Here is a 24,862-nt window from a genome sequence, read left to right as displayed (position 1 = left end):
AGGTACAAAACACAACGTCTTTTCCAGCAGGCAAACTCCTGCTAGAAAAGACAGGAACTCCTCAAGCCCCTGCTTTGCATGCAGGTGAGATTTTCAAGGTGAACCGCTGTTTTTCCTTTAGATTGGGATTTGCCCCTTCCCACAAAACCCCCTGTGTCTTCACAAGCAAACCCGCAACAAAGCAGCCCCAACTCCAGGAGGAAGGATCGTCAGCATCTACGAGAAAAAGGAATCTTCTTGCTCCTATTTTTTTTTTTTTATGTTTATGATGCTGCTATTTTTAAATTCACAGCCGCCCGGTGATGTTTGCCGTTAAACCCAGGCTGGCATCGCCATCCTGGCTGAAGCCGAGCCCCGGTGACTTTAGCTCAGCGGCAGGAGTTCTGCAGCGCCAGCGCGACGCGGTCCTTGCAGCCCGGCAGCGGCCACAGCAGCAGCAGCGTTGCGGCTCCCGTTGAGCCACACACGCCCTCGGCAGCAAGGCGTTGCCCTTTTAAGAAGCCCGGGTGCTGGCTCAGGTAGGCAGAGCCTGTGTGCAGTAGTCGCTCCTATGGCAACCCAATAGAATGGAATCGCTTCATGAATATTCCCAGGAGCAGGGACTGCATGAGAAATAAGTGATGACAGTGATGTAAGCAAGCAGTGGCTGCTGCAGGTTGCAGTTCATTGTGTTAGTGGCCGGCAGGTTGAGGAGTTTGAGGCACCCTGGGCTTGAGCTTCGCTTTCCGGATGATGTCTGCCCGCCGGGAGACACTGCACATTTGCATCTCGAAGCCAACATGGCAAGGCGGCTGCTGCTGCTGCTGCTTCTGCCACCCTCCCTCGCCTTCCAGCCAGAAGTGTGTGGCTCTCCTCTAGACTTCTTGCCCAGTGCTCTGGATGTGAGCAGACAGGGATTGCAGTAACACTCACCAAGGGGAGACAAGCAGCAAGTAGCCAAATCGGAACAACGGAGTGTGGGGGGGGGAGGCTCTTTCGCCTTCCCTCTTTTTTTCCCTTCCCTTCTGGATGCAAAGCCTGTGTTTTGATGCAGAGCCTGTGGATGCCACAGTCTGGTAAGGAGATGACACGCCAGTCTCTGGTCCCTTCTGCCCCTTGAGCTGGGGGCAAGGGCCTGGGGGCAGTGACGATTCCCCTCCTTGGGCAGAGCAGGGGGGTCTCTCCCTCTAACTGAGCAGCAGCAGCAGCAGCATCGGCCATGGACAAGCTACCCCCCTCCATGCGCAAGAGGCTCTACAGCCTGCCCCAGCAGATAGGACCCAAGGCGTCGATCATGGACGAGGAGGAAGACAGTGACAAGGACACCCGGAGGAAAAGCATCAGGCTGAAGCCACTGCCTTCGCCCTCTGCTGGGAGCACCCGGGCACTCGGGGGAGACCCCGGCAGAGGGGGGGACCCCGGCCTCCTGGAGACGGAGGCAGGCAGCAAGGGCACCAAGACCAGCACCAACGGGGACTGCCGCCGCTTCAAAGGGAGCCTGTCCTCGCTGACCAGCAGGCACCTCCACGATGCGGCCGAGGAGAAGAGGCTGATCGGCGGGGAAGGGGAGCCGGCCTCCCCCAGTGAGGACAAGAGCCCCTCTGAGAGTGGGGAGCTGGAGCAGGGGCTGCCAGCGCCCCCACCACCAGCATCCCCACCGGAGCCCCAGCAGCAGCCCCCCCGGGCTTGCTCCTCTACCTCCATCAAAGTGGAAGGAGGTGGAGGGTGCGACCAGATCACCCCAGATGAGGAGCAGAGGCTGGGCCAAGCCGGTTTCATGCAGAGGCAGTTCGGGGCCATGCTTCAGCCGGGGGTCAACAAATTCTCCTTGAGGATGTTTGGCAGCCAGAAGGCCGTGGAGAGAGAGCAGGAAAGGGTTAAGTCTGCCGGGTTCTGGATCATCCATCCCTACAGCGACTTCAGGTACAATCCCCCCCTCCTGGCCCACTCAAAACTAGCTGGCCTGCCCCTTCCCCGACCGTGTCCAGCTCAGACCTTTCCGCGCACCCAGACATAACTTTCCTTCTTAATTTCCTACTCAGAGGAGCTGGAGGACACATCCAGATCTGCTCCAGGCAAACAATCTGCAGGTTTCATTCATATTTGAGCTTAATTTTAGTGTTCCCACACTATTATTAATTTTAAATTGTGTTTTTAAACTGACAAACGTCTTTCGCTTTGGCTTTCTGTAATGGAAAGCCTTTCCATAAGTTCGGTGTAAACGGGGAGAAATGTTCCCACCTGATGCACAACTCTAGACTAAAAGCGTGGTGTCTGCGGCTTAACTAGTTCTACATCTCCAGTTCAGAACATATGGTCTGCCTGATTAATGTTTCAGTTCCCATTTTCGTACCTCCAAGTCCTCTCCCTTCTCCTTCCCCAAGAGTTAGGGAAGGATGTTGCTGCTGTTGCTGTTCTGTGGGGCTTCTTACTGCAGCATCGCTTGTCCGGAATTGGTATGTGCAGGGGATAGCAGCATTCATTGAGAAGGAGCTTAACACCTTCCGAGTCTTACAGAGAAAGATTTTCTCTTTGGCATCTGTAAATCCTTATTTGCAAAATGAATTTGGATAGGGAATAGTTAACATTGTCTTTAGGAAAGTAATGGCTTGCTTTCACTCTGACAGCAACATTTCCATGGAGGTTAATAAGGAAATTAACTTGTAAACCCTAGAGCCAATTTTTTTATAGTTCTGTGTAGCAGAGGTTGTGTTTGGGTATTTCTGAGTAAAGTATTGTCTACTGCACAGGTGAATTGTCCTCTGCAATATGTATGTAAAGTTCTGCAATCAATAATTAATTAGTGCAATCAATGGCTAAGGTTTATTGCTTCAACTTTAATTACAACTGGCTTACATCTCACATTTAAAAGCACACAGTAGAAGAACATTATTCAAACACGTATCTGTCAAACTAAATGATTTTATTGAATTCTTGGACTCTTCAAGAAACTTTGCATTATTCCTTAAAATACAGTTAGCAAGATAATCGCAGGAAGGAGTTCCAGGGTGGATTTGGGTGCCCAAAGACAGAAATGACAAACCTCTTGACACTGCCTTTTAGGGATTTAGTGAGCCGTCCACATGCTTAGAAGATTCAGCACTGGCACTGAACAGATTCCTTGATATTTGCTTGGATTAACAAATGTTATTAGAAGGCTACATGAATTGGAAGACTGCACTGTCGTTTAAATTCAGTGCATTCAGGTGTCCCAAGCACACAGCTGACAGAGCATAGGAGGGTTTCCAGTAGCTACATCATGATACATAGTCCTTGCAAGTACAATCTTACTCAAACCCAATTGGAAAGAGTAAAAAATTGCCTCCCAGTTGTGACTGATCAAGTAATACCTGACAAACACAGTGAAATGTGAGAGTGATTAGCTCTAAAAAGAACAAAACCAATTTCATACTCTTGGCTATAGATCTTTGTATTATTTGCCACGAGTCAGGAGTTTAAAACTAACTACTGTGCTTTCTTGGGCTGTTCGAGGCAGGTGTTGTGTGTGTGTCGCATCCTCAAGGAATTTTGGTTTAGTTTCTGGATTGTATTTGGATTTATGCAAAAGTAGTGTTTGTTTTGCCTATCTTTTATGTATCTGTGTAGTGGATTTATTCCCCTCCATCTTTACGTTTTCAGCATAGAACCAGACTGGCAAACTTCAATAAGAGGATTGTAGCAGTAGCTGAGGTAACCACCTTGCCCAAGGTGAGATGGTCCTAAGAGTTGATTTTTTAAGATTCCTGGAGAGCAAGTGCTTTTTCCTTAAAACGGCACAATAAAGTATGAGGTAAGTTTTTATTTCTGAGGGACTTGGCTATGGGGCCACTCCTAGCCTTACACAAAGGAATGAAACATGCAGGCAAGCTTAGACCCCCAAACCAGATGATCATACTGAGTGCTAACACTCAGATGTTCATATGTATGCAGGTATGTATGAATGCACGTATGACTCGTTAGTATTAATAATAAAATCCTCCCCTGACATAACTTTGCATTTGTGCAGAGAAAGCACAGTGAGTTGGGTATCTGTACCCTGGTGCAAGACACTCGCTGCTTGGGTCAGATTCCAGGTAGGCTGATATCTTGCAGCTTTGTGTTTCTTCTAAATGGATGCGAGAAGCCTCGCACACAAGTACGTGCTGTCTCCCTGCTGCTATGTATCAACATCAGATGGGGCGGTGGTATTGATTGTACAGAGGCATCTTTAGAGGCCAGGAGGAGGTGGGTGCACTACTGTATGGCCAGTGTGTATATTTTCTGGGGAACTTCGTTCACTCCTGTTTCTAGGTCACTTGCAGCATATCTGAATATGAATGCCACTTAGAGAAAATGCGTGGGCTTCCGTGAAGAATGACCTATGAACAATGGGTGCCTTGAAGGAGAAGAGTGGGAGCTTTCCCAGATTCTGTTTGGGTTTTGTATCCCCTCCTCCTCTGAATGCCACTGAAGCATCTGTCTTGGAAACAACTCCTATGAATATGAATAACATTTTTTGACCTCTGAAATGCAGCAGATGATTGCACCAAAAAGCAGGTATTATCAAAACATTTGGAAAAGCTATATCCTTGACCCAAAGGACTCTATTTTCTGCTTTGCAAATTACGCAGTGCAATGCGTGATTGCTCCTTGTTATAGACTGGTGCAGACTCTGGAGCGTTAGGATCTTGTAAGAGGCACGAGCCTCCGTTATCCTGTGCTTTGCTGTCACCAAAGCTGTGCAGCAGCATTGGGTCTACAAGGTTTAAGTTAGTAAATATTTAGACCCAGATCTTGTTTTCTGTCTTTTGGGAGAAACCAGTTTCACCTCTGAGAGTGGGGTACATCTCCAGGCGTTTTGGTAGAGCTGCAGGCCTCATGACTCCTGTCCCAATACAGCTTGAGATGTGAAGTTCTGAATGGAACACTCCAGCCCTATTTACTGGAGCTTGATTCTGCTGTGAAATGACGTTGCTGTAATCCCTCTGACTTTATGGAGTTGCCTCTCTTCGTGCTGTGTGAGAGGAGTTCCTGTTTTAGAATAGAACAGAGGCTTTCATCATAGTCTCATTAAATTATCATTTCAGCATCTAGTATGGCTAATTCCAGTGGCAAATCTATGACCCTCCAAGAGTAAAGCAAATTAATACAGATTAAGGCTCTGTTGATTTCTGCTTTTAGTCCATTGTGAGGGGAAAAGACACCAGATGACCTTTATAAAAACCAAACTCGGTGCCCCTGAGTACTCATGACTAATGCAGTGGACTAGTTCTAGAAGCACTTAAAAGGTGTCTTAGCAATTTCTAATGAAAATAAGAACACTAGCTCCTCTTCCGAGGTGCAGATGTATGTGCTAGCTGCTTATTTGCATCTGTGGTTGATCACACATCGATGCAGAGCCAAACTATTTCCTAGATCAAGATTTATCTGCCACTTTGAAAGCTTTTTCACTGGACAGACAGAATTGTAATTTATTGCTTAGAGGAAGCATTGATCCAGTACAATTGGTTTAATAAAAAAATTCCGGACAAACAATGATCTGTCTAGTTTGTAGCTGACTGAAGCATATCGGTTGTAGCTGCTACCCAGAATTGCTTGCAAAAAAGTGTAGCCTGCTGCTTTTAGAAAGGCCTCAGAACAGATACACTATCTGAAGGACCAAAATAGTCCAAACAGTGGATGTAAATAGAACTGCTCATTATTCACTGCCCAGCAATCTATTAACTTCTTCACAGAAACGAGAAGCTGCTGCTTGCTTGAAAACAAAGGAAAATATTCCATTCAGTAACAGTCCCAACTTCAGACTTTAGAATTTTTCTTTTCACTCTTCTCCCTTACCTGTAATATTTGTCTGCAAACAGATCCTTTTTTTTTCGTTTGCTTCCTCTGCCAGAGCCCCCTGTCTGCTGGGGAACCTGGGGAGATTTCTGTGGCACCAAAAGAAATAGGTGCTCAAGTGCAATGTATGAGGTAGGGGAATTCCTGAAGAACAAAACCATTTTCTCCCCTTCATGTCCAGACCTCTAAGCAGTGTCGTTCAACCTGCCTTCTCGTGGGGAATCAGTGGGGTTTACTAATCATAGTACTAAATACTGAACCCAATAGCACCGGTGAGATTGAGCAAAAAAGGGAAGGATGCGTGTTTACCTTTTCCACTCTCCTAAGAGGAACTCGTTTCCAGAGTGCCTCATGGAGTGCTGCTCTGTCTGGGGAGGTTGTTTTCATTCGGAAGCTTTTCACTGTTTGTCAGAACGGTAAACAATTTGTGGAGCATACAGCACTGCTCCCTGACTTCGTCGGTTCGCTTAGGTGGCTGTTGCTCTCCCTGCTCGCAGACAGTAACGCCCTTTTCTTTACCTGCTGCCCAGAACGCTGCTTCTTGTGCCGGCCTCGCTTCATGGCTGTCCACATTCAGAGGCTGCCCACAATGGCAAACTCTGATCTTGTGACTTGCCCAGTGCTCGTGGCAAATAAAGATGAAAGCTACTCATTGTGTGAGCCTTATGTACAGCAAATTGAAATTCTGGTTCAGTAAAACCCCTGCTTAGAGGGAAAGGTCAGGGAAACAGTTGCGTTAGTAGCAAAAATTGTGTCTGTCATCAGAAATAAACACAAAGTGCAAATCAGGGACAGATTTATTGGTAGGCAGCTCATAGACTTGGCTATCTTCTTTTCTTGTTCGTGCTGATGGCAGTTGCCTCAAAATAGTGTGGGGACACTGCTAGCTGAGGAAGAGGAGATGCTTTCCTGAAGTCAGATCTTGCTGTCTTTACTGCAGATGACTTTCCTGCCAATTCCCAGGGCAGTTTTGCTGGGGATCCAAACAGGAATAATCTGAGGGATAATCCAAGTCCCGCTGAACAGCGTGGATTGGACTTTTGTTGTCTTCAGTGGATTGTGAATCAGACTGCAGGAGAAGAAACATGATTTTGTGACCATGAACTGAGGGACCAAACTAGTGCAGCCATACATCCCATGTCCATGGGCAAGTCATCACAGGCTACATGCCCTACTTCACATGTCATGGGGTGGAGGATAAAAAATCCCACGCTAGACAATCGATGTGGGGATATAGTTTTTTGCATGAGACTATAATCATATAATATTACGGTATTTTCATGTATGTTCATGTGCAGAAAATGAGGTGAAAGAGTATAAATAAATACTAAAGCAAGCACTGAGATTTAAGGAAGTGCCACGATTAAGATTTTCAGCATAAACTTAATTCAGGCCCTTTGTACAAATTGCTGCCAATAGATGAACACGTTATCTCTTCCGTGGAAGCCCAGGCCTCGTTCAGTGCACAGGGATGGTTCCTTTGTGAAAAACTATTTAACATTTTCTCCATCTCCCCTTGTAAGATAGCGTGCCGTATTTATTTCATCTTATTCAGGTCCTATTCTGAAAAAAACACGTTAATTTCCTCATGGCCTTTTTTTTTTTTCTTTGGCACTTACAAAATATTCAACTATAATAGCAATAAATGTTCATTTCGCTTCTCGACACCTCGGCTAGGAAACTGGTACTATCGTCCCCAGTTTGTAGCGAGGTGGCAGAGACTCAGAGAGATTAAGGTCAAAACCATTCATTAACTTGGTGTAGTCAATTTGAGGACCTGCTTTGCAGAGTACGTAGCATTACACAGCATGCCTTATGTTCAGAGCTCTGCCTCTGAGGGTGCTTAGTGAGGAATCAGACGTCACTGGGACCCAGAAGACAAGGGCACAGAGATAACGACTACCTCTTTTAAGAGTAATGGGTGCTTTAAGAGCATTGGGACGTTCTGGTTTGGACCATTTCTTAGACTGGCTTGGTGAGCAGCCAGACTGAGAGCTAGCCGTGCCGATCCCACCCGCCCTCTTCCCAAGCCTCTGCTGTTTGTTAGTTTATCTGTTGTTATAGCAAAAAAAACCCCAACAACATAGCTGTAAACAATGACATAGTGTTCTCTTTAATCATCACCTAAGAATATTATTCTAATTACAGTTTGGGATTGAGCGATTTGCCTAACACCTCTGCAGGCACTTTTTGGCAGAGAGGGAATCTCCAGGGCTCATCTGCCCTAGCCATCACATCTCATTCTGGAGTTCCTTATCTGTTACTGCAAACCTTCCAGACTGTGCAAGAAATGAGCTCCTATAGAAAATCTCTTCCCTGCATACGTCTGCCTCAAGCCCTTCCTCTCATCTTGAATGAAGCATGAATTCTCTGGGAAGAACTGTTTTGAATCATGTAGTGACTGTAACATAATGCGTATGTACAGTTAACCTCCAGTCTGCTGTTTCATAAACTGAGCTTTTGACTTGGCAGGCTGATTTTTAATACAGTGTTTTTGTACTGTTGTTAAGGTTTTAAAAAACAAACCAATCCCTGTCCTCATCATAATAATATCTGTGGATTCATTAGCAGGTATAGATCTTTTCAAGGATATGCTGCACTGCCCTCTGCTCTGAATTAAGCAACAGCCATAGCAGGTAGTTACAGCAAAGGAACGATGATGCACCAGATTCTTGGGTTACTCTCCAGGCTTCAAAGGGAAATATACTTTGCTTCTTACAAACTCTCTGCTTGTTTTCTCTCCAGTCCCTAAGCATGATGCCTTCTGCCTCACTCTCTCCAACCTGTTGTTTTCCCCATCCTTCACTTCAGGTTTGTGTTTCTTATCCCACCAGTCCCATCTCCATTTTCTAGGCTTCCCGTGGCAGGTTTCTTGTCCAGCCAGTCCTAGGTCCCAATACGCAGCTTATCATCTGATCACTGTTTTCCACCTCACCTTAGTTTTTAGTAATACCTCTCCTCTCCCTCTGGCCCCATGTTCCAGTTGCAGTATGTTGCTCTTGGCACTGTGCTCAGTCCAGTTCCTTCCCTTGCTGGTCTCCATGCGTATCCTTCAGATTTTTTTCTGGGTGGGTCTCCCCAAATTAGTTTCCTCTCCTTCTGTGTACTCTTAGGTGCTATCATCCCTCTGACTCTTCAAACAATCTCAGTTTTCTCAGTCCCTGCTTTCCTGCTTCATTTTAGAATATGGATCATTTTGCCTAGTAATTTAAAACCCTTCCACATTATCCCTCTTTCCATCCTCGGACACTACCAGCCACAATGTTTAGATAAACTCTACCCATCCTTAATCCTTTAAACTTGAAATATCTCAAGCATTTAAAATGATGAATTTGTGTAGAAGCACAGTGTCCACTGCATTAGTGTGAAACAGATTTTATTTGAGGTAAAATGTGTTTTGTAAAGGTGTTTATTGGTAGGCACACACAGAATCAGCGTAGGACTTTTCAGCACTACTATAAGCAGGTAAACTTAAGTTTTCAATACAGTGTTATTCTGGTTAGGTAACTGTTCTAGTGCTTTCTGTTGCACTGAGTTTTTTCTGCTGTACAGTCGCTGCTGCTGCACTGAAATCCATTTGTTAGATAGATAAAAGACTGATCTTTGGAGATAACGTAGTGTCATTTTAGCTTAAAACCATTGCAATTTGCCTGTGTTTCTGATGTGTTATGAGCATCTCATTAGCAAGCCCACGAATCCCTCTATTTGCTCTTGAAACCAACTATCTGAGCTCTCATCTCTGCCAGAGCATAGATTTCTTCCTTTCTCTTATTTTTGAAAGCTGTGTTGGTGCCAAGGCAGTTATAGGTCAATTGAGTTATTGTTGGTTCTAATTGGCACTCTAACAAGCTATTAAATCAATTTACCTACAGATGAATGTCACTCAAAAAGAAAGGTGCCAACTCCTTTTCTGTCTTTGAGAACTTCAAAAAAACCCATTTCCACTGAGTGTAAGGAAAAGAAAGGCCAGTCCATAGGGAAGTGGCTAGTGAGAGCCTAAGATTTCACCCCTAAATGTTTATGCCATGAGGTCTGTGGCTGAACAAGGTCCAGGCTGTTCTGTTTGCGGAGGGGTGAGACTATTTCTAGAACTCAAGGCCAAGAGGAAGAATTAAGAAAACCACCAGCTCTGACAAATGCTCTTCTGTCCCTTCCCTGATTTGTAACATAGCGTGGATTTATTTCCATGTGGAGACACCTATGTCCTCTTCTCCTCCTTTACTGATTCTTGGTGTCCCACGTGTGTTCCTGTGCCTGCTGATGCAGGTGTAGTATCCACAGCCATGTTTCAAATCAGGCAGCACCTGGCTGGTGACATCATTACCTTTTTGGGGACCAGTGATCTATAATTTCGTGAGATTTACTTGCTCTGTGTTGCAGAAGAGTCAGAATTATTATGGTGGAGAAGGATGATTTAAGTTCTGTTCTGAAGCGTTTAGATAACCTCTTCCTCTAGCAGCAACACAGTGCTCATTCCCACATAATCTGAGCATTTCTTAGTGAGACGGTTGTAAAACAGTCGCTTTTCAGCCTACACGTCAGGACAAGGTTCCTTGACCAAGCGGCACTGCAGGTTTGTCCTGGGGTCTCCAAATCAAAGCCGCTTTATATACGACAAGCAGTAAGAACCGCTCAGGTATCTCCGCTTAAGTGGGCAATTTTTTCAGTGAAGCACACGGCAGCTGAGAGCGCAGCTTGGCTCTGTGCAGCTCGACAGCTCTGCAGTGCTGACAGCACTAAACCCAGGGTTTTGTCAGCAGACAAAGCAGTTGGGACTCCAGAAGCACAGAAGAGAGAGCAGATGTGTGCTGGGCTAACAAGGTGCTATTATAGAGACCTTTTTCTACCCCTTTTCCATGTTCAATGGTTTGCTACCTGGGAAGTCCCTTTACAAATGGAAATTATTCATTCCATGCAGTATATTCGCAGTGGCTGACATCAAATATGGTCACCCCGTGCCTAGTATTAGCACCAGACTGTAGTAGAACCAGGCTGTTAACTCCCGAAGAGATGCTGCGTGCAGCAGGGGAAGACAGTGCCGCGGAGAGCAAAGCAGACGAGCATCCACAGGGGAATTCCAAGGTCAGCTCGAGGGCCCACCACTTGGACATTATAGGGGCACAACTGCTTCCCCAGCGATGCGCAAAAGCTAATCTCATTTGTGGTGACTCGTCCAAATGTGCTAATTAAGGATTTAAATCTCTGCCTCTTTGGATGGAGAGGTTGTCTGTGTTTATGCATCTATTGTTAAAGAGCTTAGAGGCAGAAGAGGTGCTGCAGGTTGCAAGCTGACTCTAGTGTAGGAGCTATAACTCCTTTTTTTTTTCCTTTTCCCAGCTGTGCTCAGGGTTCGTGTGACTGCCAGGAAATCAGTAGTTGTACACTGAGTAACTCCTCATCCCTGTACACAGCTCCAGTGAGACTGTACGGAGAGGAGCTCTGATGGGATTCCGTTTTCTTGGTGAGAGCTGCTGAGCACTGTTACCGTCTGATGCTCAGTTCCACCCCCTGCATGTTTGGGGGATGGAAAACCGAGTGAAGTGCATTTGGATTTGCCTGGGTGTGGGAAAGAAATGTCTTGCAAAGTTATCAGCGCTCCGAAGCTTGTGAGGGAGATAACAGCTGCATTCCAAAGACTCGGGGACTCCACATTAATAAGTCCCTTCCTCCCGCCCGTTGCTTCACACGTGATTTCAGGGCAAGGTGCTAACTTATCACAGCGCTAACATCATTGTTACCCAGAGCAGTGTCTCATCTGCAAAGGAGCTGTGTGTGCGCGTGAGTATGTGCGTGTCTCTGGGGGACGGGAGGCAGCAGAGGCCCCTAATTATCCAGCCCTGCTCTGCGTGTTCTCTCACCTCTGTCCCCCTTCGTGACTAGGCTGGAGGGACGGTGCAGAGCGCCGGGGTGTGGGCTGAGCGAGCGCAGTGACATCTTGGCTCTCTGCGGAGAGGCAGAAGTTGCATTAGGCACAGTGAGGCAGTGCAAAGGTGACGTTTCCTGGCAGTGTCGGGGTTTGGACTGGCTCTCCCGACAGTCCAAGTGATAACAGAAATGATAACGGTGACTGACTCCATGCAGCTTCTTTAACAATAGCAAACCCACTTTCATTAAGCACAAATTCTTGATGCTTGATCTTTCCCCCTTTGCTTGAAAGCACCAATGTGTGCACAAGTTCTATTAATAACAAGAGGAATACTTTTTTCCATCCCTGGTTTTCTGTGGATTGTGGGGAAGGGAGGAGAAAGGACCAGTCTAGACCACAGATCACAGTCTATTCTCCTTGATACCAGTACAAACCCATTTGTATCATTCTCCCCTGCTCATTTAGCTACAGATACACTTTGAATCATAAGCAATGTATAACGGACAGAAGGACAAACTGGAAGGCAGATCAGGCATCTGGCTTTGACCCTACAAGCCAGCCTGAACCGAATACTCTGTGCCTTGATTTCTCCAAATTTGAGAAGGGGGTGAGGGTACTGCCCCTCACCATGGAAGGTGCTGTGGAACTCTAAAATATATTAATGTAACAGAAGGTGCCAGAGTAGATGTCAGCAAGGGTGTGGTTAATATCTACAAGGCAGTTTCATGAGAATTTCTTCATTATTACCGTTTTCTGTGTACTGCTGTAGATTTAGTTACATTTCTTCTCCATCTTTTGTTAGGACCACAAAAATGAGTAGAGATCCATGTACTGTTAGGTGATTTCTGAATAATTGGTTCTTTTGTCTTAGTAAGGAAACTGGTTACCAACACCTGTACAGTTCCATGTATAATGCTGTGTTGTGTGGCACATTTAGAACTAGGCTGGAAAAAGATAGAATAAAAGCCTGCACGGGCAGGGAGACAAGATGAATTTTACCTTTTCTATCTGTCAATGAGAATTTTGCAGCCCCTGCATGGGGTTTGGAGATGCTCTAAAAAGATGTTCCATTTTTTTCCCTCACCAGTCATGTGTATTGCAAGGTGTGCTGCCCTTTTCTGTGGGAATATGCGAGTTCTTGGCTTTAGTAAACACTCCGGAATGGCAGACGAGCTGGCAAGATGTCTGCCCTTTTCTGTGGCGTGGCAGCTTTAGAGAACATCCTCTAAGCTCACCGACTGTTGAATCTTTCAGATAATCTGTTGCGACCCTTGGCTTTTCTTGCAAACATAGGTGTGCTTAAGGTCCTGCCAGCCATGGTTAAGGTGGTACACCGTGTATGCTGTGGTTAGAGAGCAACTAGGCTCGTTCCCCACTTGGGAACTGGAACAAATGCCTGGGTTGAAGGCATGCTTAAATCAAACTCCAGATTTGGCAAGGGCTGTTGGCTCAACCCTGACTACATTTGGAAGGTTTCTGGTCCTCAGATTTGCAAATCACCATGTCAAGTTAAGTTGTTCGGAGCTTCTCTGGGTGTATTCCTCTTATGACTGGGCTCCTCTGCTGTCTGTGTGCACCACAGGTACTCTTCTCTCATCTGCTCCTGATCTATCACCCAAATGGGGTGAGTTCCTCTGGCTTCTTGTTGTCTACAGACATCAATCGAAAGTTGGGCCAAAGCATAGACTTCCGAACAAGGGCAGCTCTGCTGGTTGTGTGCTCCTTTTGCAGCATAAATAGGAATTTAGGCTGACAGTGGCAGATGTGGGTAAGGCCTAGGGCTCCTGCTTTTGAACCAGGGATCTGGAAGCCTCGTCTGCAAGCAAATTCACACAGCAAAATCTGCACTGCAGACAAAAAAGAAGCTTTGCCTTGACATCATCTGCCCTGCTCTGAGATCTGCAGTCAGTCAGGAGAGCAATGCACAGCTTCCAGTCTCTCTAGCTCAGTAGAATTAAGGCTAAGCTTCATCGTGAGCTAATGCAAGCTGGTCTCACACCAAATAATTGGCTGCTGGATGGCTTTGTGTCTGTCTAAGCATTACTGCATGTGGGTGGATGTGTTATGTGTGTGTGAATGAGTCTGCTTTGGAAATTAATACATAACATCGGGGGTGCATCTAATGATACGATACCTCGTGAGTGATGTGGATGTGAGAAGCGTAAGACAGAGCTGAGCTTGTCACACATCTGTACAAAGATCACTCTCCTTGGTACCACAGGATGGCGATTCCCACGTCCAGACCACCACCACGTCTTTTTTTGCTCCTCCTTCTACCCTAAACCACCTCAGATGTCTTTCCAGTCCTCTGTTTCCCATAGCTGAAACTTAAAAGCAGGAAAAAAATAGCAGTGAGATTTCTCAAAGCTCAGTCCCCCAATCAGCACACCCCTCTTTGCAGGGCAGAGCACCCCATGGTGAATAGGAAATGACAGAGGTGTTGGCTTGTCCGTAGAGATGAAAGACAAAGCCTATCCATGAGCATAGCTGTTGGAGACACTGATGTACAGAAGTCATGCATGACTTGGGGAGTTGGGAGGTGCAACCCCTCTGGGACTTGGCAGCTGTTCTAGGGTATTATTTTCACAAGGCCGAGCTGTTCTTAAACACTCCCTCTAGTGTAATCATGGCACACGCATTTTCTCAGTAAGGGCAAGCCATCAGCATTTCTTTCTAGTCTTCTTAGATAAGAAGTATGGAGACAAGCTGTGAAAGAGCTGAACAAGATGCCTTGACAGTAGACATTCACATCTCCTCAGCTTGGCCCACGAGCAAGCTTTAGGCCTTGCTTTCTGTACACATCCCAGGGACTGAGTCTTTTCAGGGAAAGAGCATCTCTTTCAAGTAAGGGCAGGTAAGGGGAAACTTGTGCCTGCCCCAGACTTGGATACTAAGATCTGCAGTCCAGTTAGGGAAAAAGACATATGGTGGGCTATACCTCTAGTTGCAATGGTTCAAGGTGGAGCATAGCTTTGCTACAGCTGGTCACAAGAGGAGGAGAGAGAATTCTTCACAAGCTCTTTGACAGCTGTTTTTCGAAGGAAAAATATATATGGTCCTGGTTAGCTTAAAAAGCAGAAGGGAAGATAATCCAAATAAAGTAGTTTTGTAGTAATATAAACTACCCTGGTCATTCAAAATCTGTGGCTGTTGACAGAGCAGACTACTAGCCTTTACAGGCAGCCAGGTAACACTGAGTAGTTTTAGTACAGTTTAAATGGTGTGCTTCAGCTTTACTCATACCCTGCCCCGAAGCAGTAGTTGTGTGTTGTTCTGCTGTGTGCTGCTTAACTGCTGCGTGTCACCCCAGTGTTAGCCATGCTACAGTACTGGGTGAAATTTTTTCTCCTCACACCGGGGTTCTCGTGGATGCAGAAGGATATTTCATCATTTCTTTGAAATGAGTTTTTATCAGTAGACATATGGAACCAAATTCCTCGGTGAGAATCCGTTGCAGCTAGTGGGGTGACGCTGGGAATCAGTTTTACTCCTTGGAGCTGCTTCTGGCCTGTCTCTCTTGTACCCGTACCTCTGAGGCACATATGGGCACTGTGTCTAGCACTGTCTGAGACCTGCTAATAGTGAGAGATACCAGATTACACTGACGTGGTGATGGTTGTGGAATGGATGTTCAAAGCAGGATTCAGCAAGGCTAGCTCTCTGTTGCTGCAGTGGAAGTATTTGAGAGCACTGAATTTTCTGCTCTCCACCCACGAAATAGCTATTTCTGATTCAATGATGTCTTTCAGAAAGGAAATCCCGAATTTACGATCTGAATATCTAATAGGCTAAAGTGGTTTTGGATATACATGAGAGCAGAGCTAATCTGCTGTCTGCTTTTCGTGGACTCCAGTGAAAGCCCTTCTGCTATTCCCCACTGAAACCATGGAGTGCTGAGGCTGTTGGCTCGAGTGACTTGCAGAGCTTTCTTCCAGGTACCCTCGTCACTGAGCCATCTTTATTCTTCTCTTTCTCAACCTTCCTGTGATCTGTTGAGTGCCAGCCAGTTGGGCTGAGTCATATCACAAGTATTTCTGGTGGGATGAATTTGAAAGAACACAGAGGAAAACCCTAGCTTTTGCCTTACTACTAAGCTTATTTAAACAGAAGGATGAGATTAACTAAAAAGAAGAAAACCAAGTGCACAAGTTCCCAGCTCATTTCCATAACATGCTAGCGCATCCCTGCTCTTCCTGAAATCAAAGGTTAAGTCAGTGCCTGCTACAGTGGCCTTTAAATCGGGTCCTGTATGCGTAGAAGTAAAAAAAACTGCAAGTATATTTCATGTTTTAGAGAAGGCGGCCTTTGAGAGTGCGTTCTTGTGTTGCTTCTTGGAAAAGCTGGAGTTCATTGAGACGTTGCTGCCATTCTAGGTACCCAAAACAGGGCAGGGAACAGACTTGCCTCTAGGCACAACGAGCAAAGGGTAAGACGTCTTTTATTTTAAGACACAAAATTTAGAAGTCTGAATAGTCTTTTGTGGCTGTAACTTCCAGTATCCAGAGGATGCTTAGGTTCTTTTGGGGTTTCTTCTTCCAGACTCGGGACCAGAAGTACGTCTTTCTAGGCTGGGGAGGAGGGCTGTGACATCTGCAAAGTGCCATTGCTCATCATGCAGTTGCATGTGCTTCTCTGGGCTTCGGGCATCAATACACCCTGTCCTCACCAAAAGAGGAAAAGAAAATAGAAAGAGCTCTGTGCTGAGTTCCTGCCTTGAAGTAAGGGGATTTAGCATTTAAAACAGGATCAGGTAGATTTAAAATATACACTTAGACCTTGTTTGTCAGTGGAATCTGCACCTTAAATAGGCAGGAAAGTGCTCAAATATCACTGCTTTGGAATAGATACCTGCCCAGCTATCCTTTCGGTAATTGTTTACTATGTTTCAGTTATACCTGCATTCTGTGGGAATTACATTGGTCATATGTCCCAAAATCTTCAGAGGGATTGTTATTTCACATTCACTTCCTAGCATGTCTGAGCCCTGATGCTGAAGTGCAAATATAGTTTGTTTGTTTTTTTAATTATTTATTGAGTTTTCATTACTATCATGTCTGCACTGTCCCAGCTGTTTGTAGAAATAACTTTGTAATATTTCTGTGAAATAACAAGGATATTTTATTCCCCTTTTATGCCTGGAAACCTAATATACAGAGAAACTGCATTGTTTTCTAGAGAGATGCTCACAGAACCTGAACTTGAGTTATGTAGACAGCACAAGGAGCTAGTCAGTGACAGGACTGTCCTACCTTTGTCTGCAATGTCCCTCTAGCTTAGGCTGGAAGCTGGCAGGCTGGAGCCTCCTCGTTATGTATTGATGGAAAATGGGCTGCATCAATCTGAATATATTTCTGAAACAACTTGTTTCTGGCAGGTTGTTCATTCTAAAAATATATTTATTTCTAATTGCTGAGCAGAATGCTTAATGAATTCTTCCTTCCCAAGAACAATTAATCAAAGAAGTGATTTAGGGCTGGCACTTGCTTCCCCAGGGCTCAATGGCTGTGTTCCATTGACTTAAATAGAGCAGATCAAGCCCAGCCCATACTGGAAAAGATTTATCTAAGCATTTTTTAATGGTGCCCATCACTATTTCTCTGGATGTCTCTGGCAGAAAAGTACTATATAGATTGGAGGAGCAGCACTGGACGTTATAGTAGAGTTACAGCAAGCTGCTGTGTTTTGCAACCAGTGTTTTCCTGTTTTCTGTGTAATTGGTGATTCAAAGCGTCCTCTTTGAGCAAGTGTGTCTCATCCAGGAGAATCTATTTTAAATGTCCAGTTCCTGAGTTTTCCATTCTCGTATCTCAGAGCATTCACCAAGTCCTCCTCATTTTTCCCCAAGTCTCCTGCTGCCCTTAAGCGGTTTCTTACAGTCAGTTCAATGCAGAAATGTTTTGGGGGGCAACAAATAATAGTTTCTCAGAAGCTGAAAAGGACTTTGGAGCACAGTGGCTCCTTGCATGAGGAACTGCCTGTCTGTGGAGCTGAAGTGCTAAGTTGTGAGCTGAGTTGAGTGGCCTTAAGACACGGGAGTGGATGTCAGGATTCCTAGTCTCTCTTCTCCTTTCTGCTGTGGACCCGCATCTGAGTGAGGTGCTTAGGAAATGATTGCCCCTCCGCACCTCAGTTTCCCCAGCTGGCAGATGCTGATGGTGAGACTCAGCCACTTGCCATAAAGTGCTTTGAGGTCAAAAGGAAAAAGTCCCTTGTGAGCTACGTACTGTTTCAGTACATTCAGTAATTAATCCAGCATCCGATGTTAGGAGGGGATAGTGGATTCACGTGGATGCCTTATCTAAGTGTAGCTTTAGTGCAGTGTGTTTCTTCTGAGACCTAAAATATTCAGAGGCAATTGGACTTTTTTTTTTTTCCTTAACTGCTGCATTTTTAGAAGGTGATTTATCTCTTGTCTGGGGTCTCAGATACCTGAATAGCCCCAAGATCCCAGCACCATTAGTCTTTTTGAAGATTCATTGTGCTCCAATCCTGCCTGAATAACTCATTGCAAACAAGAATCTGATGTTAACAGCAGGAGGAATTGGGGAGGAAAAATATATTCTGCTTTTGAAACTGAAACACACATAGTCACTACCTCGTTATCATTTCAGATGTCTTACTCCCTTCCACCCCCATCTTCTCATCCCCACAGAAAGAGGCGTATCGCTGGCCCTTTGTTCTGAAGCTTGCCTGAAACAGGGATGCCAGCATTAACGTTTCCCACCAGGGCTGAAAGTTGTGATGTAATTGGGTTCCCATCCTGCCAGTAAGCAGGAAAGAGGTTAAAGTTTTTCTCTCTGCCCATCTGGCGTATCCAGGGCTCACAGAGCAGTAGGAATAAGCGCGCACGGGTGCTGAGGTCTGGCAGATGCTGTTGCTTATCTCGGACATAAATCCTGGTAACTCTAGAAGTTGAAGAGAGAACATGGGAGCGCACGTGTGCCTTATCCTGTGAGCAGAGATGTATCTCATTGAGTAAATTGCTTCATGGAGCTGCATGACAGCTGCATCAGGCTCAGGTTTGATCCCTCCTCAGGCACAGGAAGCTCTTCCTCTGTTTTTTTCAGTCTTTCATCATAAAGTAACTGGATGTAAATAGCCAGCTACTCAGCTGAACGACATACTTAGCTGTTCCTAAGGCTGCTTAAGTCCACTGGTGACCTGCTGCGGTGATCGTTGTCCTGGTACCCCAAACCTGGGTCCCTAGGAGCCCCTCTGAGAGCCTAGATGTTGTAATAAGAGATCTTCTGTTTCACCCCGCTTTCCATTTGGGGAGCCTGGAGTTGTGATTCCTAATCAACACCCAGCTGTGGCATAGCAATACCTAGGAGGAAGATTTGTAGCATCTCAGATGGCTGGAAGTCTTTTTCTCAGCCTGGCAGATGACTTAGCTATCTGCTGCATGCATTTATCACCTCTTTGGAGCCTACTGCAGAGCAGGAGGGCATAAATTTGTCAATCCAAAGCAAAACAACAGCTAGCAGAAAGCAGAGCAATGTCCTTTCTACTGTCCCCCACTTTCTAAACTGTGGTTCTTATCTAGTTATGTGACTCATGCCATCTCTCTGCCCTATTTGAGTGTTTAATTTTAGTAAATTTGGGTTCCTAGTAGTGACGCTGACATAGCATGAGTTTACGTGAGATGAGGGTGTCGAGAGTGCCATGTCAAAACAAAATAGTTAAGAAACCAACCTCTCATCCTTGTAACTTACCAAGAAGACAAGTTGGTGGAAAATACCCGTTCCATCAGTTGGTGTCATGTGTCCTCTGCCACTCCTGCAGTAGCATTTACTCTGAACCAATATGTGTATGTACATATATATCTATATCATCTGTATAGATGTAAAGTGTGGACCTGCAGCACTGAATCTTGTAAGTGTGAGATGCTGTTAATTCTCTGGCAAGTAAAGGTGAAAGATCAGTTAGGTGTTGTAATCTCTACCTGTATGTCTCCAAGCAATCGGAGTCTGGGCATTCTGAAATAAGACAGAGTCCCTTTCCTTTGTGTACTTGGGTACAAATCAAACCCTTGGCCCAGTGTTGGTGCTTTTTGAGACAATTCAGAACTCCCTAGTGCAGATCCACCTTTCTAACAGACTGCTCAAACATTTGAATTTGAGTCATCCTACATGCTGGATATGGGCCAGGGCCTGAACTTCAAAATGTGACAACTTCTGTATGTCTCTAGGTTTTAGTCCTTCACATTCCACAACATATTCATGATGACTTGGAAGCTGCAGCCCTTATTGATCTATCTGTTCTCTACAACAACATATGGCACGTTTCCATGGCAATAGGTCCCCCTAAAGGGACTTCCTTCACTTTCTTCAGTTTATTGGTCTTTTTCATTATTAAATCATCAGAGATAAATGCACACAGAGGGGTCAACATCTGGATCAATGGACAGCAAACAAAGAGGAACTTTTCCATATTCATACAAGCGAGAGATTTCAGCAGATCAAACAACGCAGAATCGCCAAGCCCTTAGCACGTCAGTCTCATACATAATGTATTTGGGGAGTTCTATGAAATCGATACACATCTAACACCTTGAAAACCTTTGGGATTCAGCATGGGGGGGCCAGAGGAGGGGAGAATCGAGAAATATTTATGAGTGCAGTAAGGTGGGATACGAAGAGAGAGTTAAGCTCTCTGGCCTGGGCTTTCTGCCATGAGCGTGCTTTTGGTTAAACACTACAAGTAGAAAATTGTACGTAGTTCTTTAACTCTAGGAGGATGTGGTGTTGCATGTTCCTTCTGATGGTGTTTGATGAGACCGCCACAGAGTGGAACACATCTTAAGCCGTGATGTGGCTGTGCAGGAGGTAACCCCAGACCACCAGCAGCTGGTGTGCAATCTGTCTTTACCTTCCCTCAACAGGGATCCTGAAAGGGTCTAACATATCATGAGTTGGGAGAGGAGACCATCCAGACAGGTTAGAGCTTGGTTTGCCAGTGGTTGCACTGACCTGGATTTCTTCTAGAGGAAACTTGTGCTTATAAATTTCCCACTGAATCTGTATCATATTATCTTCCCAATGGTATCTCCAGCTCCTGCTGCAATGAATTTCCACTGCAGAAAAATTTATATCTTTGATCACCTCATTGGTGCTATGAGAACAACAAAAAATTGTCTAGATTCAGTGTGTAAACGTTCATCATTTGGGGCTTCAAAAAGAGAGGGAATAAGCTTTCCTCCAGGTAGTACCCACAAAATTTCCCTGCTTTTGCAGCTTGTGTCAGGGGAATTCTCCATGAGCTAGTAATAGCTGCATCCAGGCAAGTGAGAAAATATTACTAATGCTGTTTTTATTTGGAAATGGGCTCTGTGCTCTATTGACCTCCATACTCCAAATTTAGAGCCGGAACAAACGAAGTCTCTTGTGGCTATCTCTGTTGCTGTGTGTGTGTTCCCCGAAGGGGGAAATGAAATCTTGTTTATTTTTACCTTTCTGGGAAGATTGCATTCTAAGTATAGATTTAAGATACAGTTTAATTTGTTAGGATGATATCTGCAGGCAGGAAGGCAGTAGGAGTTGAGGAGAGTGGTCAATTTGACTGCTTCATGCAGAATCCACCATGACTTTTCGTATTCTTGTGGCATGTTTGTGTTTCAGCGTTACTGGAAATGAAGTGCAGGAGCATATTGTTTGTGTGATACAGTATCTCTGCGAACCAAGGACTTGGTGTAAGTGTTCCAATGCATTTGCATTTATCGAATGGCAGATTGCACATAAAGCTCTTGAAAAGGCTTACACAGTTTCTGTGAAGCACGCCGCAGGGTTAGGTGGTAGACGTTGACTTAACAGGTCAGATGTCCAGAACTGTCATCATCCCAGGACACATGCAAGCCAGGCAGCAACACTGCAACCTCTGTGAACTCTCCTGTCCTGACATGCCTCAGAGTGTAATGAAATGACACCCAGCAAGGTTTGCTCAGTCTCCACGAAACTGAGGTCAGTGGTACCGCTTGCTGTGTAGTTCACACACACCGTATGGCATTTGGAGGAACTTGAGTGAAAGATAGCACTATCTAGTGGGTAGAGTGCTGTTGTCCTAGCCAAGTCACTTAAATTCTATCATCAGCTTCCCTATCTGAGTGAAAGTTAAGAACACTTAGGAGAAGGAGTGTCAGCAGCTCTTTGGGATAAGGTTCCATGTTTTTTTACATGCTTGAACAATTCTTAATGTGGTTTTGGTTCATGACTGGTGCATTTCAGCGCAAAGATAATACAAAGTGCGTGGGGTTTCTGAGACAGAAAAACAGGAAACAGAATGAAGTTGTTCCAACAAAGTCGCACAACACCAGGGCTGTGTGTCTTGGCTGATTCACCAAGCCTGTTTTAAACGGGCTAGATGGAAGCCATAGAAATGTCTGTATCTTGACAACTCTAGTTTTTGTGAAGGACAATCAGTTCCTTGGTGGCTCCTCTAGCAGCTCCCATAGGCAATGCTGAGTGTCGCAGCTATCCAGAAGAGCTCCGGAGGAGAGATTCCCTGGAAGTCCCAGCAGATGGGATGTTCTTGCTCCCTGCAGAGGCCAGAGCCCACGCAAGGCGAAGGCTTTGCCATTTCTCCATAGCTAATACTTGATGCAAAAGGCAAACCCCCTGGTCAGGAGCTCATGTTGCGTTTGGCAGTTTTTGACCAGAGCTGGTGGGAAGCGCCAGGTCCGAGGCTTGCGTGGTCATGGCAATAAAAGCCTGGGCTCGTCCAAAGGGGGCTGCCAGGCACCACGGGGTGGGTGCCACAGGGCTGCAGCACGGCTGTGGCACTGTCTGTGGTCCGCTCTGACCAGGCCAGAGGCCACCGTCTGCTGGTGGCAGGGGCGTTGCCAACAGCTACCGAACTCCCTGTGTATTGAGAGCATTGAGCTGTTCTGTAGTTCAAACACATTCCCTGGCAGATGACCTTTGGTGTAAGGTCTGCTTTACTGGTTCTCAGTTCTTTTGAATTCTCCTGTAAAAATCTCTGTCACACAAATCTTCATCTCTTTAAGGAGCCTGACAGCAGAGTGGGTGTATTGTAGGTACTATCAAAGAACTAATAATTTCAGCTAACTCATATTGATGTAATGTGTTGTGTTTTGTAAGTCAAAGAAAACGCATAATTCATAATGTACTATGTTATAATTGGGGAAATGCATCAATGCCTCAAATGTGTTGTTTGCAAATTGTCAAGCATTATAGCTGCAATAAAAATATCGCTAAGTAATGTGTATATTTATATTTTTACAATGAAAGAGAAAGGAAATTTCTCCTTTGCTGCTACTGATCAAATTACAGTATATAACATGACTGAAAACCTCTTCTGAAAGTAGACAACCATATTTTCTGGATGGTAGTTCTACCTCTGAGTAAGTTACCTAAATCTTTAGCATCTCATAGTCTATCTATTTGTAACATAGGATGATAATACCTTTTTAATTTTATCTGTGAGATTTAATTAAGGTGTGGACATTACTTTGAACAATGCAGGGTGTTGATTATTGTTTAATAATGTAGTGTTAGATTTAAAAGCTGATGATAGAGAAGCAATAAAAAGCTAACATGCTACCTTGCTTGGGCTGCAAATGCCATTTAAGGTATTACATAAGCAATAGCTTTCTTAATTTTCCACTCACCAAAATCCATGTAATGATATTTTAAGGTAATAATATGAGCGTATGTGTTAAACTCGAAACACAGTGTGGAATTCTGCACAGTTCAGAGGGGATTAGGTGAGCAGTTATGTACATTGGAGATAATCTAAGTGAAAGGCTAAACACAGACCTTGGAAGATATCTTGCCTCAAGTAAAACTGACAGTTGAATTCAGCGTAAATTTTGTCACAGGCAGCACGTGAGTTTTAAGGAATGTAGATGCAAAGTGCTCCAAGGCACACACCTCGCTGGTAACGGGCACGGTGCTGTGAGATATCCCTACTGATACACCCGCTTATGTAAGCACTTAAAATCCATCGCTGGCTAATAGTCCTTTTGCTCCTGAGAGGAGAGTTAATCACAGGCAGAACTGTATCCCATCTTAGTAACTCCCTGGTACCACTTACTCGCTGATACCTAGCTGAGGCATCATGATGACTACAGCCTCTAAGTTCAAAAGAAAGATGAATAGTTCAGACTAGCAACTGCACGGGGCTCCCAGTCCTGCCTCCCTGCTGTCACCATGAGGAGACAGGTGGAACATCTTCCTTAGACCCATAGGTGCAGGTAGTCTGAGTGTAGCCCTTAACCGCTGTACCAGCCCTGGGTGTATCTCCGCTGTTTATGTGCTATGTATTTGCAGAGCACCAACTGGCAGTGGAGTTGAATTTGGTGTAGCCCGTGGTCTGTAACAGAAAGGGACAACCAGGGCTGAATGAGAAGCAGCCCGTGCTGCCAAAGCAGGCGACCAGGGAGTTCTAGAGGAGGCTGAGACAGAGCAGAGCTCTTTTCTTCGTGCTGTCGTAATGCATGGCTGATTATCAGTGCTCTCATGGGGTTTATTCAGGATGGCAGAGGATATATATTTTCATAGATTGGTCGGAAGGAACTAAAACTGTTTGTCTTATTCTTTAGCTAGGTCCCCCTAATTGTTTCATGGAATCACAGACGGGCTGGGGTTGGAAGGCACCTCTGGAGATCATCTAGTCCAACCTCCTGCTAAAGCAGGCTCCCCTAGAGCACCTTACACAGGGTCATGTCCAGGTGGGGTTTGAATATCTCCAGAGAAGAAGACTCTACAGCCTCCCTGGGATATATAATTTCCCACAGAGAATATTTTCGTAAGTCATTTGACTATTTTTTTAGGCGAGTTTTCATTTCAAAGAGGTTTTCAAGTGCACAGGTATTTGAATAACTCCCTATAAATAAATGAATTCTTCTAGCAAGTGAATTCTTGGATTCAGTAGCTGGTTAAGTGTCCTTTAATGTGTTTAGGAGCCATGAATCACCATGTTCCTCCTATTATCTCTGTGAATAATCAAAGTTTGTAACTCTCCAGTAGAAATACGCCTACTTATGTCTGGGAGAAGCAGTGCTTCCAAAGACAGAGAAGGATCTCTTCCTGCTTCTTTCTCTCTCCTCTGTGTTCAGACACCTATGTGAATGGCTGCTTTCTGGAGTAAACTTTCCTCCCACCGATGCTGCTCCAGCCACACTGACAGCCACTAATGCTCTTTACAAAAGATGATTTCTATTTCTAGCCCGACTAGCAGTCCTGG

General features: G+C 45.1%; 1 protein-coding gene across 1 annotated transcript in view; it reads left to right on the top strand.

The window, feature by feature from the left end:
• Nucleotides 1-1,198: 1,198 nt before the first annotated feature.
• The window catches only part of HCN4 (hyperpolarization activated cyclic nucleotide gated potassium channel 4), a 102,329-nt gene continuing 78,665 nt past the window's right edge, over nt 1,199-24,862 (top strand). Inside the window, exon 1 of the mRNA XM_068410614.1 lies at nt 1,199-1,902. Coding sequence (XP_068266715.1) covers nt 1,199-1,902 — 704 coding nt within the window. The remainder of the gene's footprint in view (nt 1,903-24,862) is intronic.

Source organism: Nyctibius grandis, chromosome 11 (assembly GCF_013368605.1).
Source record: "Nyctibius grandis isolate bNycGra1 chromosome 11, bNycGra1.pri, whole genome shotgun sequence".
Classification (NCBI taxonomy): Eukaryota; Metazoa; Chordata; class Aves; order Nyctibiiformes; family Nyctibiidae; genus Nyctibius; species Nyctibius grandis.
This window is presented reverse-complemented; position numbering and strand designations above follow the sequence as displayed.